Below are 16,612 nucleotides of genomic sequence, written 5' to 3' on the forward strand. Positions count from 1 at the left end.
TTCATTTCACTGTAGTGACCCCATGATAAATAAGGAGACTCTAGTTCATTTTGAATTACTGTGTGGAGGTATAGCACAGTATATCAAATAGATGCACAGTTTGAAACCATATTGTTCTGAGTCCGAATCAAAATTAATATCTCAGTTCAAAAGTCTGAAGTTGATTCCACTAAAAGCCTTTTTCAAATAATCTGTAGCAGTGCTAATAACTAAACAAATGTTTTGACCCCCCCCCCCCCCCCCCCCCCCATTTAAAAAAGGCTATAAAGCAGATATGATGATAATACATTTTATACAGAACTAGTTCTTGTGATTAAAAAACAAAACTATTGTTTCATCCAATGTTTACTGGAGGAAAATTAGGAGAAAAATAAAAAAGACCTAGAATCTTGGTTACAGAGGCATCAAGAGTAATACTGACATCTAGTGACCAAGCCCTTTGGCCGCTGCACTGTTATCCCTTGCCTGGTCCTTAGCCCTCCTCTGGAAAACTTCACCCAAACCTGGTGTTTGGAGGTTATTATAACACTATTATGAAACTGTCTCTTCCCCCCATGTGTGTTTGTTAAATTATGTTCACTCTGTTATGTGTTGCCATAAAACATTTTTAACATAGCTTTTTTTCATGCTGACAGAACAGAATGTTGGCTTCCTCTTTCAGGAGAGAAGTTACAAGACTATCAGCCGCAAACTTTGTTCCTGTTTGTCATGGCACCTGTACCAGAAACCAACTGGTCTGATCTATATTTTGAACACTCAGTGTAAAGGCTGCTGAGTTTTTATTTTTTTTATTTCAGTCTTTAATTCCTTTTTCTAACCACCTGTTTTTAACCATCAGCGGTTCCGCATTATTTCCTTAAAGTCATCTAAAGAAATCTTGCTGAATTTATATTTGAAAGAATGTGAAGTAGACTGCAGTAGTCTTTAGAAGAGCTGCAGCCTTGGATGTTGCGTTTATGTAAATCCCACAGCCCTCAGGCAACCCACTTTATAGATTACAAATATCTCCAGTGAAGGCATTTTAAACAGCTCGCACGATAGCATTGGAGTCTAAACAACCAGTTAGGTGATATCTCAAAGACCTTTCAAGACAGAGACAATGGTGACTGTGCGATTGGGAACCATTTTTTTGTTTTATAAGGTAAAGTCTTTTGAAAACTTGATCTGAACTTCTAATTTACCATGCAAGTAACTTTAAAAAAAAAAAGTTATTGTAAAAATATACAGTTAAAGTCAGAATCATTAGCCCCCCTGTTTATTTTTCCCTAATTTCCCTAAAATTATTGTTTAATAACTCATTTCTAAAAACTGATTTCTTTTATCTTTGCCATGATGACAGTAAATAATATTTGACTAGATATTTTTCAAGACACTTCTATTCAGCTTAAAGTGACATTTAAAGGCTAAACTAATTAGGTTAGGGTAATTAGGCAAGTTATTGTATAACAATGGTTTGTTCTGTAGACTATCGAAAAAATATAGCTGAAAGAGGCTAATATTTTTGTCCTTAAAATGTTTTTTAAAAATTTAAAAACTGCTTTTATTCTAGCCAAAATAAAACAAATAAGACTTTCTCCAGAAGAAAAAAATATTATCAGACATACGGTGAAAATGATCTTGTCTGTTATACATCTTTTGGGAAATATAAAAAAAAAATGTAAAGGGGGGCTAATAATTCTGACCAACTGCATTTTGAAAAAAAAAAAAGAAGAAGAAAAAAACATAAAATACAACTAAAGACAAACTAATGTGCCCTCATGTGAAATTGGAATTGTTTTTTTTAAATATTTACTTAAATTAAATTATTCACTTGTTTTTTATTTTTACTTTTAGCTTCACTAGAGTTTACATTTTTAAAAGCTACCAAGGTCAATATCTTTAATCTCTTTATTAAATATATATATATATATATATATATATATATATATATATATATATATATATATATATATTAAGATAAAATAACAATTAACATAAAACGTGTACTCAATCTCTGTTAGACATCACTGAGGAAATATTTGATGCCGTTGAAGTCAATTATTAGTCCTCAAGTTCGCAAACAATTTTTAACATTTACATTTACATTTAGTCATTTAGCAGACGCTTTTATCCAAAGCGGCTTACAAATGAGGACAAGGATGTTATTTACACAACTATAAGAGCAACAATGAATAAATGCTGTAGGCAAGTTTCAGGTTTTTATTTATTTATTTATTTATTTATTTATTTATTTATTTATTTATTTATTTATTTATTGTCGTACAGTTAACAGTGGAGCCAGAGAGGGAATTGCAGATTAGGAAGGACAGTGGAGACTAAATAGTTGAATTTTTAGTCATAGACAGCGAGTGACTCTGCTGTTCTAATGCAGCTAGAGAGTTCATTCCACCAACTGGGCAGATTGAATGCGAGAGCTCGGAAAAGTGATTACTTCCCTCTTTGGGATGGAACCACGAGGCGACGTTCATTCACAGAACGCAAGATTCTGGAGGGCACGTAAATCTGCAAAAGTGAGAGCAGATAAGAAGGAGCAAAGCCAGAAGTCGCTTTGTAAGCAAACATCGGAGCTTTGAATTTGATGCGAGCAGCAACTGGCAGCCAGTGCAGACGGATGAGTAGCGAAGTGACATGTGCTCTTTTAGATTCATTAAAGACAACTCGTGCTGCGGCGTTCTGAAGCATCTGAAGAGGTTTGATAAAGTTAGTTGGAAACCCGGCTAGTAGAGAGTTTCAATAGTCCAGTCTGGAGAGAACAAGAGCTTAAACAAGGAGTTGAGCTGCATGTTCAGATAGGAAGATTCTATAACACAAGTATTTCCTATAATATTTTCTCTTCTAAAGAAAGTTTTACTTGTTTTATTTTAGATAGAATACAAGTTTTTATTTATTTTTAAAATCATTTTAAGTTAAATTTTATTAGCTCTCTTAAACAATTTGTTCTTTGATTGTTTATAGGATAATTCATCATTATACAATTATTAGCCTAATTAACTTAGTTAAGCCTTTAGATTGCATTTTAACTGAATATTTTCAAAAAATATCTAGTAAAATATTATTTGCTGTCATCATGGCAAAGATAAAATAAATAAGTTATTAGAAATGAGTTATTAAAACGATTATGTTTAGAAATGTGTCAAAAAATATCTTTCTGTTAAACAGAAATTGGAGAAAAGAACATACAAGGGGGCTACTGAATCAGGGGGACTAATAATTCTGACTATATAGATATACTGTACATCATGTCTCAAACAAACAAAACAAAAAGCAACAAGCTATAATATATCATGCAAATTTAAGACTTCATTCCCCCAAATGGCTGCCGAATTTACAATTGACAATGTTGACAAACTTAAAACGCGTCTGATCAAAACATGTGCATCGACCAGTCTGTGATTGATGCTGCTATTCATCAATGGCATCGACGTCTCAACGGGTGTGTATGTGTGGTGGCGGGGGACATTTTTAGCATTTAACTTTGTACTCGAGTAAATACTCGATCCAAAAAAGTAAAAAAAAGAAAAATAGTATATGCATTGATATTTTGTCCATCCATTTTGTTCTTCATTATTGTCAAGTTTCAGGAGGTTTAATTAAAACCTTATAAAAGACATTCACTTTAGCATATAAGATGATCCGATTTAAATTTAAGTTTTTATTTACAATTAAACACTGGTGAAATGCCATTCCGATATACTCTATATTTTTAATTGCTCATTCTGTGTATTTCTGTAATTGTTGAAATAGCTTCCAGCACACTAAAGCTTGATTTTTAAATATTAAACCAAATGACCACAATTCAGTTGAGGTATCTGAAGCGACAACACATTTTAACAACAAACGTTAAAACAGTGTTTTAAGAACCATAGTGTTTAATTTTGTAGAAACATTGATTTTACCTGTTTGACTGTACAATTTCCCAATGCGTTTTGACAAAGATATGTAAAAAAACAACAACATACTAGAATAAATTACAGTTTTTTTACAATTGCTATGACACTTTTATCAATACATTTAACAAGTTTCCTAAACTCTTAACACAATTAGCACAACATCCGTCTTCGTGGGCTAAACAATTAACACATTTCTTGTTGTTTTGACACAAAATGCATCCAATTAACACAAATTTAAAATGCTTTAACTTCTTTTACACACAAGCACAACCAAGAACAAAACAATGTAAATTTACAGTCAAATTTACAAATGCTTTAACACAATATGTCAGAACAGATAACACCATGTTCTAAACAGAAATTTTATAGGATAAAGTCAAAGTGAACAGCTGTTCTAATTGTGAATTGAAACACAAGTTTATTCCCTGTATTTTATTCAATTGCCAATGAGAAACAGCATATTGCGGTTATATAAATAAATAAGTAAATGTATATGTATATATATATATATATATATATATATATATATATATATTATATATATATATATATATATATATATATATATATATATATTTATTTATTTATATATTTATATAACCGCATTATGCTGTTTCTCATTGGCAACTGAAAAAAAAAAAAAAATATATATATATATATATATATATATATATATATATATATATATATATATATATATATATATATATATATATATATATATATATAACCGCAATATGAGTCTCTCTCATATATATATATATGACAGCTGATTCCCATCTAGAAAGCACACTCATGTCTTGTTTTGGTTTTTCCAATCACATGATCATATGTTCTAATAGAGGACTCTTGAGGTTTTTGAAAGGAACAGTGAGCACATCAAAGAACTCTGTCACCAATACATCCATGATTATGCAATACAGTCATTACTGAACTATACACAGTGTGTTTTGCAGTAAACTACTCTTTAAACCTGGAGTTCATTAGTACAAACAGCACATATACAGTACCGCATTTGCATACACTGTGAGTAATTACTTTCAGAGAGTCATGAAGTTAGAGGCCAATCAAGTACCACATGAAATTTTCAATGTTGACAAGGCTGGGGATGTCGCCGTAGGAAAACCATAATAGGCCAAAGGGCCACAGTTACCGTGCCGGGCCACAGAAGATATCAAGTATAATGTGGATGAGAACATGTGGCAAAAGACCGGGCAGAATAGAAGATTACTTTGTTATTTTATTATAATTGTGGTGCTTTTTCTGTTTGCAGTGATGTCCTTCTGCAAAAAAAGTCTGTACTGCAGAAATTCTGTGTCTGTATTTTTTTTTACATAAACTGTAAATTTTATGAAGCAATTTTTTTTCTTCGTTTTGTATATAATTTTTGCCGTAAACGAAAGAAAATGCATGCATTTACTTAACCCAACAAAACAAAACTGTAACGAGACTTCAAATATAAGAGCAGAGCTGACATAAACTAATGGAGTTTCTGTAATGTCAGCTGATGATAGTGTTTTTATTGTCAGTGTGTTCTGATTGACTGAATGTTTATGTTGGAAGAGAACATGTGTTTGTGTTTTGAACAATAATTTCATTTTGAAACATGATTGTAGTGTTTTGTTAGACATGGTGTAGTGTGTTCGTTTATTATTGTATTTTGAAAGGTAGTTTAGAGGTTTAGTTTATAATGTGTGATTTTGAGCATAAAATTAACTGTTTTGCCAGTTGTGTAATTTAGGTGTGTTGCTGCGTTAAGAGTTTAGCAAACTTGTTAAATGTATTGAAAAAAGTGTCATAGCCATTGTAAAAAACTGTAATGTTCCACCTTTATCACTTTAAGACTTTCTGATACATTTCACTGTAAGAGTTGGTTTACCTTAAAAATAATTGTAATTAATTACTCACCAGGCCCACATTGGCAAATCGGGAGGACCGGGAAAATTCCCGGTGGGCCGGTCTGTTTTTTGGTGTCCCTAGCTGCCTGCGCTCACGGCACTCACACTTTTTGTAAATCTTTTTTTAATTATTATTGTTATTTTATTTATTTTACCATAGCCTCACTCTTTATTCATTGTTTTACCGCAGCTTCACTTGTTTTATTTATTTTCTTGCTGCCCCATGAGCGGAATGCAGCCTGCAGGTTAATGATGAAATAATTATCACTTGACTCCTCCAACTGCGGCACCTTGCTTAACAGCAAAATCATTTCTTAAAAGATACGCGAGAGATGAACAATTGATAATAAAAAGTTTATTATTATTTATTTGAATAATTACTAAATATTACAGCTTCTTAATAAAAAGTCCCCTAAGACAATTAATGAAATCAGATGATTCACTGCATTCATAAATCTGACTTAATTTGATTAGAAAACTAAATATGGGGGAAAAAAGGCAGTCATCATTAGAAAGTAGTGGTTAAAAATGTCTGGCAGATAACAGTGCAATACTTGTTTTATTCTTTGTCTGTGCTTAAGGACTTGATATATGTAAAAATATCACAGAATATATATATATATTGTAGACAATGTGATGTTTTAAAGAATATTGGAGATTTAGCTACCCTTTAATGTTCTCATATTTTTGATATTCAATACATTTTATTCAATATATTTCATTTTAATCTTTATTTTATACATATAGCTCAAGATACATTTGTACTTTTTAAATATTTTTTTTCATTTCAAGGTTTGGATACTGTTTGGATACAAGACTCTGATACTGTTAAACATTACATTTTGTTAACTGTACAAATAAATCCGCACTGTAAAGTACTGAACTGAAAATGACGTCATTTTAACATAGTCAGTCGTGAACTAAAGTGGGCCGGTCTAAGGCTTGAAACTCCAGGGCTGAAAATGAGTCCCACTCCGGCCCTGTTGTTCACCCTCGTGTCGAACCAATAACCAACCGACAATCTGCTAAACCAATCTCCGTTTGTCCTTAGAACACAATTTAAGATTTTTAGATAAAATCCAGGTGCTTCCTCATCCACCATTGACAGCACAGGTCATGATACATGTCAAGTCTTATGAAGCTACAGGAACACTTTTGTGCAGCAAAACAAAACTATAAAAACTACTTTGCTAGCCTACTGTATGTCTTCTTTCTTACTTCAGATCAGGGAGTGCTTTTACTATGGTCAGTATTGCCATTAGAGCCAGCAGCACAACATGCAAGCAGTAGTATAGTAGTTTAAATACATAATCACACTAAACCTTGTGAAAGTCTTTACATAAGAGTTGAAGCTGTAGCAGACTAAGTGAGAAAAATCTCCATTTTAAACCTCACAGTCTTGGGATATAATTAAAGTTCTTGTGCATGTAAAGGCAGATCTAAAAACATTTAGCAATATAGTGTGTCTGCATTAAGTACATGTGTGGTTGAGGGGAGTTTTAGGAGTAACCATTAATCAACTGAATAAATTACAAAGGTTTTTGAAAAATTGATTATTATTGACAATAATTAAAATACTTTAACTTTAAATGTTTTATAAATCAGTCTAATATGTTTCAATTTAGGTGTTGTCATGTGGATTGGCAGAGGAGTCATGTACTCCTGGATTTGAGTCGAATCTGCTGGTTTTTAAGGTCCACAAAGATCACCTTCACAGGGGCGAAAGGCTCGGAAGAGGTAAGCTGTGTTCTCCTGTCTATTCATACCATAGAAGCAGCTAAATACTGAGATTGGATGGCTATCAATCTCTACACAAAGCAGATGCACACATTTCTATATTCATGCACTCTATCTGCTCTGATCAATGTTGAAATGAGTGATGTCACTTAAAAGGGTTGTTTACCTAAAATTAAAAAACTACGAATTTTCTCACCCTTCACTTGTTGCAAAAAGATTTGGCTTTCTTTCATCTGTTAAACACAAATGAACAGATTTTGAAGAAGGTTGAAATCTATAGCCATTGACATCCATGGTATTTGTTTTCCCTGCTATGGAAGTCAATGGTTACAGGTTTTCAGTTTTTTTCATAATGTCTTTTTTTGTGTTAAACAGAAAACACAAAAGAAGACATTCTTTTGACATGAGGGTGAGCAAATAATGAGTACATTTTTATTTTGGGGTGAACTATCTCTTCAAATAAAAGTGCTAAAAAAGCATTGCACAAAGATGTATGGCATAAATATGAATAAGCGTTAGCTCTCATGCAATAAGCTTATGCTATAACACCTAAGGCCGGCCTGTACATTTGGAGGCCCTAAACAAAATACTTTTGCGGCCCTACCTTGCTCTAAATAGTGAAGTACTGCCATTGCAAACCAGACCACAATGATTATACTGCTTATTAAATATAATTAATGAAACCGAAAAGTACAGCTTTATTTCTTATCCTAACTGTCCAGATGATTTATACATTTTAAAACAGCACTGTTTTTGTCAACTAGCAGCTTCAAAATTAAAAAATTAAGCAATCTTTAATAAAGGGAGCATTTATTCTTACTCTGCATGCTTCTAGAGTGTTAAACATATTCAACTCATTTGGCAAACAGATTGAAGATTCTATAAAAGATTCTAGGTTGAGTTTCTTTATAAATTTCAAAAGCAAAAACCCTGCAATGAACCGACAGTAAACAATCATTATCCAAAAAAGAAAATGCATTACTTAGTAATAAAATATTCTAAACTTATTAAAAACTCAAAACAACAACAGCAAAACAATTAAAATTATGCAAATATTGATCCATAAATAATAAAATCAATAAACAAATAATTTAAATATGACAAATATTAATATAAAAAGCATATAAGCAAAAGGGGAGCAACCAATACTGGGTTAATGTCAAGACCCAAACACAAAATGTATTATTATCTTCAGTCTAATCTCCCTGTTCCTTACATTTGAGATGCAGGGTCCAGAGCTTATATTAAACTATGATTAATTGAATTATGAAATAACTTTTATAAACTTCTTCTTTTTCTTTGGCCTTTGATTGCGGGGTCCATATAATAACAAGTTCCATATGATAACAACTTTTTTACACCTTCCGGCCGGCCTGTCGTATGGGCCTGTCACACTCATTCACTACGGACAATTTAGCCTACCCATTTCACCTGTAGCATGTCTTTGGACTGTGGGAGGAAACCAGAGCACCCGGAGGAAACCCACGTGAACGCAGGGAGAGCATGTAAACTCCTTAAAGAAATGCCAACTGAGCCGAGGCTCGAACCAGCGACCCAGCGACCTTCTTGCTGTGAGGCGAACAAGCTGCCCAATGTGTCAGTGAAAGACACTTCAGTACTATTGCATTTTAGACTAAAAAAGCGTGTCCTATAAGTAGACAACGTTTATTAATCTGTAATTGTCTATTTTCTATAAATGTGCTACTAGATAATGTCTATAACATTATCATTACCACTTAAAAGTAATGCTAAAAATGATTTTGTACTCGTCTCGTCGTCATTTTTCTCTACAGTTTTTCTATGCCTGAAAAATAACGTTGGTTCCGTTTCACTTTCACAGTCAAATTTCCCCCAAAATATCAGACAAATAAATGGGACAGGCAATGAAGCAAAGGCCATGGTGGCTGTATCTATGCATGGATTTGCGTTCTTGTGTTGACTGGTCAGTCTTGCAGGTTACCTTGGAAGAACAAACTCGAACCGCGAAAACACAGAACGCATATGAGAAATGAGATGCTGCGAGCTTCCTGTTGATCTTTCTGATGACCTTCACACAAAAACAATTTCAACCAAAATGATTGTTTATCAGTGAAAATGTATAAATATTTAGGTACTAAAGCACTGTCAATTAAGATAAATGTAAAATGCAAATAAAAATGATGTCAGCAAGGAAACGGCTCGCACCACTAGTGGGTTGTGGGTCCTCCTAGTGGTGACGGGGCCCTAAGCAGCCTCTTAGTTCGGTGGAGGGCCAGCTTTGACACCTACAGATGTAACAATTATCAAATGACAGAATTATTCATTCATTGACTAATGGCGCTCTATTGATATATCTCTAAAAAAACGATTGCCTTGTTTAGGAAACCTTGTTTAGGTGTGTGTGTGTGTGTGTGTGTGTGTGTGTGTGTGTGTGTGTGTGTGTGTGTGTGTGTGTATATATAGTAAAATTATAGTTCTCACTAAAATGAAAATTTACTCACCATTTATTCATTCATTCATTTATTCATTTTCTTTTTGGCTTAGTCCCTTTATTAATCTGGGGTCGCCACAGTGGAATGAACCGCCAACTTATCCAGCATATGTTTTACGCAGTGGATGTCCTTTCACCTGCAACCTATCTTTGGGAAAAATCCATACACACTCATACAGTACGGACAATTTAGCCTACCCAATTCACCTTATACCACATGTCTTTGGACTGTGGGGGAAACCAGAGTACCTGTAGGAAACCCACGCAAACGCAGGGTGAACATGCAAACTCCACACAGAAACATCAACTGACCCAGCCAAGGCTCGAACCAGCAACCTTCTTGCTGTGAGGCGACAGCACTACCTACTGCGCCACTGCATTGCCCTACTGACCAATTACTCTCCCTTTAATGATTTTGAGAGACTGTGGTTTTAATGGTTTGGTTTACCAAAAAATGAAAACTCTGTTATGAACTGTGTCTAACCAATTATAGTTGAAAACAAAATATTTATTTTAGTAGTTTTCTTTTGCAAAACATCAGCCAAATTCAATTTGCCAAAATAAAACTAAGCCCCAGACAACTAGACATGCGTGGGTGCGTGCGACATGCACTCTATGTTGATTTTGTGCTTTAGTCTTAGTCCTTCATTTATTTTTGAACATTTTTCAGATTTATTCCAGTTTTGTAGATTTTATTTTAAACAACTTCTATAATCCTTTTTTCTGTTGCAGTTATACATGTGTGTGTGTGTGTGTGTGTGTGTGTGTGTGTGTGTGTGTGTGTGTGTGTGTGTGTGTGTGTGTGTGTGTGTGTGCATACGTGTGTGTGTGTGTGTGTGTGTGTGTGTGTGTACGTGTGTGTGTGTGTGTGTGTGTGTGTGTGTACTTGCTTATGTCCAAAATGAGGACTTTCGCCAGAGTACACACCAGTAAAATGAGGACCACCTTGACAAATGAGGACTTTTTCTTGGTCCTCATTTGTCTGACCATATAGCAGTATTCAGCATGCTTCAAAATGGTGTCCTGGCTTAAAATCTCACTTGTCCTCAAAATGCACTTTTACATGATTTGTGTATCTAAGTGTGTATCCCCCCACCCCAAAAGTGTGTATAACACAGCGCCCTCTAGGAGAACTGCAATGACGCAATGATACACACTTTTGGGATCTGGCCAATCAGAAAGATACAAGGAGGATGTCACGCCCCCTATTGATCTGACGAATCAGAGGCGAAGTGCGTAAAAATAAAGATGGCGGCAGCAAGTTACTATGGTTACTTCACAGAATAAAAGAGACAGTATGAATAAAATTGCACTTTAATTAGTATTTAAATGAAAATGACCAAACTGCGTCAAGAAAGCCTTATATTTGTTGTCCTTAAGCACGGTACTTTATTCTAGGTTTGAATCGTACTGTTTCTGCGCAGATCGCGTTGTATCCCCGAGGGAACGGATAACACGGAAGTAAGTTACAGTATGTAACTTAGGCGGTACAGTAGCAGATCCGAGAAATACTGTGGCATAATAGCGCGAAACGGCCCGCGAGAGCGACACGCAACAGAATCAAACGTTTTCCTGGTTTGTGTGTTGTTTGAACTGTCTGTCTGTCCTACACTGTCAGCGACCGCACCGCGCACCTCCCCCGCCCGCAGCTACGCTCCCTCCGGCTACAAAGAGCTCAGCTGCCCGGGAACGAAAGGAGGAGAGGAGCTCCGAGTCCAACCGGGAGGAAATTAGGCGGAATATAATATATAATTTGATGTATATCCGTGTATAATAAATGGTATCATCACTTGGAAACTTTTTGTATACATGTTTAACTTTTTTTCCAGAGTTCTGTTTATCTAAATAACATGTTAATAAGTATTTGTTTAAGTTAAGAAAGCTAAAATGCCAGGTTTAAATCATTTTTCTAAAGAATGAAAAGTGTATTATTTATATTTCCTTTGCACTGAGATTTACATATATTATAAATAGTATGAGTGAATAAATTTCTTATTGAGTAATTTAATTACATTTTAGATAAAGATAAATATAATCAGTGATGGGAGTATAGTCCAAAATAATCAGTTAAATTACTGTAACGAAATCACAAAGTGAATATATATTTTTTCTAAAACTTAAAAAATGTAAAAAATAATAAAATAAGAAATACTTCAAGCCTGTTTATTTCATTCAAATGTAAACAATGAATTAAGACATTTGCCAGTTCTATAATATAATATATATATATATATATATATATATATATATATATATATATATATGTATTATATATATATATATATATATATATCTATAGTATAATATATAGTTAAATCACTTGGAAACTTTTTATATGTTTAACTTTTTCCAGAGTTCTGTTTGTTATCTAAATAACATGTTGATAATAAAGTATTTGTTTAAGTTAGGAAAGCTAAAAGGCCAGGTTTAAATTATATTTAAAGAATAAAAAATGTTTGATTTATATTTCCTATGCACTGAGATTTATAGAGATTCTGATAGTATTGAGTGAAGTGATTACATTTCTTCTTGAGTAATTTAATTATATTTTAGATATGGTAGAAAAGCAATTTACAGCCTTTTTTAAATGCTCAGACACTAAACGTGAAAACTGACACAGACTCACTGAAACTCTTCACTCTTACCTTATTAACACCAATTCTACAAAACTACAAGTCCATTGCTGTAGTGTATTTGTGGATATTTGTTTGTGTGTTCAGTTACTAGTTTCAAGAAATATTGATAAGTATTCTGGAAGAGCTGTAAATACAACTTTAATGTTGTAGTAATTCATTACTTTTTTTAAATCGTTTACCCAACACTGATAATAATAATAATCTATTAATACTACATGCATTTGATATTTTTCAGCCAAATTCTTAATGGAATAAAGCCATGGTCTTTCTGTAATAACTTAAGCTCAGGCAGTTTCAGACACTCTTTACACAAAAGTCTAAACAGATGTGTGCCCACTATAACAGATTTGCACTGTGATGCTCTTGTTACAAAACACCACACAAAAAGAGTGTCAGTTAAAAACAAATAAAACACTTGGAATGATACGATAGCTGTATGAATGTGTGCCAGTTCTGTATTATTTTTTTCACAGCTGCATGTGCAAAATATGAGCCAGAATAGACACAGGTGTTACAATTTTAGATATGAACAATGGCGACAACCTAAAAAGAGGGAAGGAAAAGAAGGAGGAGAAGGAGGATGAGGAGGATGAAAGAGCCTGATCAGCCTGGTCAGAGGGTAGGCCTCAGACTGAGCTCTGTATGAAGACAGTCAGTCTCTCATTGACAGAAGTTTTAGTTGCCTTGCTTTGCATTCACTGTTTCTATTAAACTTGTGCTTTTTGCATAATGAGAGTGCTGAATACACAGATATTGTGATTTCACCTAGTGGAACATGTTCTTGGATCAACATCTCACATGTGTGAAACTCTTCCTGGAAGGCTACAGGTCACAGTTCAGCTTTACTTCAATGAAACATCCCTGATCAAACTAATTGAGTCCTCCAGGCTTGTTTGAAACAGACATTATAATAGATAGCTAGATGCCCCATTAACAAGCCTTGATATCACTTTTATGAACTTGAAAAGTATAACTTTGTTATAACTAATTCATTGTTTGGTACAACAACTATACCGTTTTACCATGAAGAGTTTTTACTGTGGGACAGCTATTTAGAGCCATTTATACAGTATATGCATTACAAAAAACTAAACTCATAACAAAATTAATTATGGGATGTTGATCTCTGCTCTGTCCACTTTTTTGATGTTGAAAATTCAACTCTACAGTTTAAGAAAGTGACTTTTATTGACATTTCAGTATTTGAATGATAAAGTGTATAAGAAATAATATCTAGAGAAATACGTCTGTAAAATAACAGGAAATGTACTGGCAGCTTATTACAAGCTAGTTTAAATTGGATATACAACACCAACCCAGACAATAGATCACTTTAAACCAGGGGTGTCCAAACTTGGTTATGGAGGGCCATAATCCTGCTGAATTTAGCTCCAACAGACCTGCCAGGAAGTTTTTTTTTTTTTTTTTTGACACCATAAAATTATAATCAGTTAAGAAAATATACTGTTCTTATATTTTATATCAGGCAAAACAGCAGCTCCTCTGTTCAGTTGCCTCTGTTTATAGCGCAGTCATAACCGGATTAACCTCGTTGATTTATCGGAACAACGGACTGAAGCGGACCATGAGGCGTTTAGCTTTCTATTATAATGTCTATGGTTTGAAACCTAAAGGTTTGTTGAAGCAGGCTGGGAACTAAACTGTGCAGGGCTGTGGCCCTCCAGGAACTGAGTTTGACACCCTTGACCTGTTGAACCTGGAACAACATTTCTATTAGTCAATCAGATTGATGAATAAGTTCACATTTTATGTTAAGGTTGATTTACATTGAGGGTTACATGCTTCTACATCATTGTTGTACGACTAATCATCCTCTCTGATATTGAGAATAATTTACAGTTATGGCTAGGTTTATGCCGACAAGAAGTTGTCTAACAGCAAGAAGGTCGCTGGTTCGAGTGTCATCTGGGCCAGTTGGCATTTCTGTGTGGAGTTTGAATGTTCTCCTCGTGTCGGCGTAGGTTTCCTCCACAGTCCAAACCCATGCGCTATAGTGGTACTGATCAACTACATTAGCAGTAGTGTATTAGTGTGAGTGAAAATGATGGGCCCACTGTATAAAATATACAGTGGCGTAGCAAATGGGCCCGCTGTATGAAACATGCCAGAGTAGTTAGCGGTTCATTCCGCTGTGGCGACCCCTGATGAATAAGTAACTATGCTGAAGGATAGTGAGTGAGTGTGTGAGTTAGGTTTAGCGGTAGGGATTAAGCAGTGGCGTAGCGGATAGGCCCGCTGTGTGAAACATATGCCAGAGTAGTTAGAGGTTCATTCTGCTGTGGCGACCCCTGATAAATCAGTAACTATGCTGAAGGACAGTGAGTGAGTGAGTGAGTGAGGTTTAGGGGTAGGGATTAAGCAGTGGCGTAGCGGATAGGCCCGCTGTGTGAAACATATGCCAGAGTAGTTAGAGGTTCATTCTGCTGTGGCGACCCCTGATAAATCAGTAACTATGCTGAAGGACAGTGAGTGAGTGAGTGAGGTTTAGGGGTAGGGATTAAGCAGTGGCGTAGCGGATGGGCCCGCTGTGTGAAACATATGCCAAAGTAGTTAGAGGTTCATTCTGCTGTGGCGACCCCTGATAAATCAGTAACTATGCTGAAGGACAGTGAGTGAGTGAGTGAGTGAGTGAGTGAGTGAGTGAGGTTTAGGGGTAGGGATTAAGCAGTGGCGTAGCAAATGGGCCAGCTGTATAAAACATGTCAGAGTAGTTAGTGGTTCATTCCGCTGTGGCGACCCCTGATAAATCAGTAACTATGCTGAAGTGAGTCAGTGAGGTTTAGGGGTAGGGATTAAGCAGTGGCGTAGCGGATGGGCCCGCTGTGTGAAACATATGCCAGAGTAGTTAGCGGTTCATTCTGCTGTGGTGACCCCTGATAAATCAGTAACTTATCTGAAGGATAGTGAGTGAGTGAGTGAGTGAGGTTTAGGGGTAGGGATTAAGCAGTGGCGTAGCAAATGGGCCCGCTGTATAAAACATGTCAGAGTAGTTAGTGGTTCATTCCTCTGTGGCGACCCCTAATAAATCAGTAGCTATGCTGAAGGACAGTGAGTGAGTGAGGTTTAGGGGTAGGGATTAGGCAGTGGCGTAGCGGAAGGGCCAACTGTATGAAACATGTGCCAGAATAGTTAGCGGTTCATTCTGCTGTGGTGACCCCTGATAAATTAGTAACTATGCTGAAGGACAGTGAGTGAGTGAGTGTGTGAGGTAGGTTTAGGGGTAGGGATTAGGCAGTGGCGTAGCGGATGGGCCCGCTGTAGGAAAAATATGTCATAGTAGTTAGCGGTTCATTCTGCTGTGGCGACCCCTGATAAATTAGTAACTATGCTGAAGGACAGTGAGTGAGTGAGTGAGTGAGTGAGTGAGTGAGGTTTAGGGGTAGGGATTAGGCAGTGGCGTAGCAGATGGGCCTGCTGTAGGAAACATGCCAGAGTAGTTAGCAGTTCATTCCGCTGTGGCGACCCCTGATAAATCAGTAACTATGCTGAAGGATACTGAGTGAGTGAGTGAATGAGTGAGTGAGTGAGTGAGTTACTAGAGATTGATTTTATCACTGGTGATACTGTGTCAAACCAGTTCTGGAAGCTCAAATTAGTACGATCAGATGTGTTTAGAGGTTAAATTGAGGGTCTGCTGTCCCCTCACTTTCATTTACTTAAAAAACCTATAATAAAAATGTGTATGTGATCTATCAAGCATGTAGTTTGTATTTCATTTTTTTACTATATAAGTTGGCAGTTCATTCCGCTGTGGCGACCCCATGAATGAATGAATGAATGAATATATATAGTAAAAAAAAGAAATACAAACTACATGCTTGATAGATCAGGAATCCCTGTTTTTATATCAGTTGTTTATTATTAATAAATAAATATATAATAAATAAAGAAATGTATTAATTTGTTTGGAGATTAAATTTAAGTGCATTGTTATCAAAGAAATCGGGTTTTCTAAAAAAA

General features: G+C 35.2%; 1 protein-coding gene and 1 long non-coding RNA gene across 2 annotated transcripts in view; both read left to right on the forward strand.

The window, feature by feature from the left end:
* The window catches only part of LOC147843254 (uncharacterized), a 164,704-nt gene that overhangs the window by 114,745 nt on the left and 33,347 nt on the right, over nucleotides 1-16,612 (forward strand). The gene's annotated exons all lie outside the window — the stretch shown is intronic.
* The window catches only part of cdh30 (cadherin 30), a 40,746-nt gene continuing 24,813 nt past the window's right edge, over nucleotides 680-16,612 (forward strand). Inside the window, exons 1-2 of the mRNA XM_087262112.1 lie at nucleotides 680-1,141; nucleotides 7,414-7,525. Of these exons, the coding sequence (XP_087118238.1) occupies nucleotides 1,100-1,141; nucleotides 7,414-7,525 (154 nt within the window). The 5' untranslated portion in view covers nucleotides 680-1,099. The remainder of the gene's footprint in view (nucleotides 1,142-7,413; nucleotides 7,526-16,612) is intronic.

This window comes from Danio rerio, chromosome 7 (assembly GCF_052040795.2).
Source record: "Danio rerio strain M-AB ecotype USA chromosome 7, GRCz13ab, whole genome shotgun sequence".
NCBI lineage: Eukaryota > Metazoa > Chordata > Actinopteri > Cypriniformes > Danionidae > Danio > Danio rerio.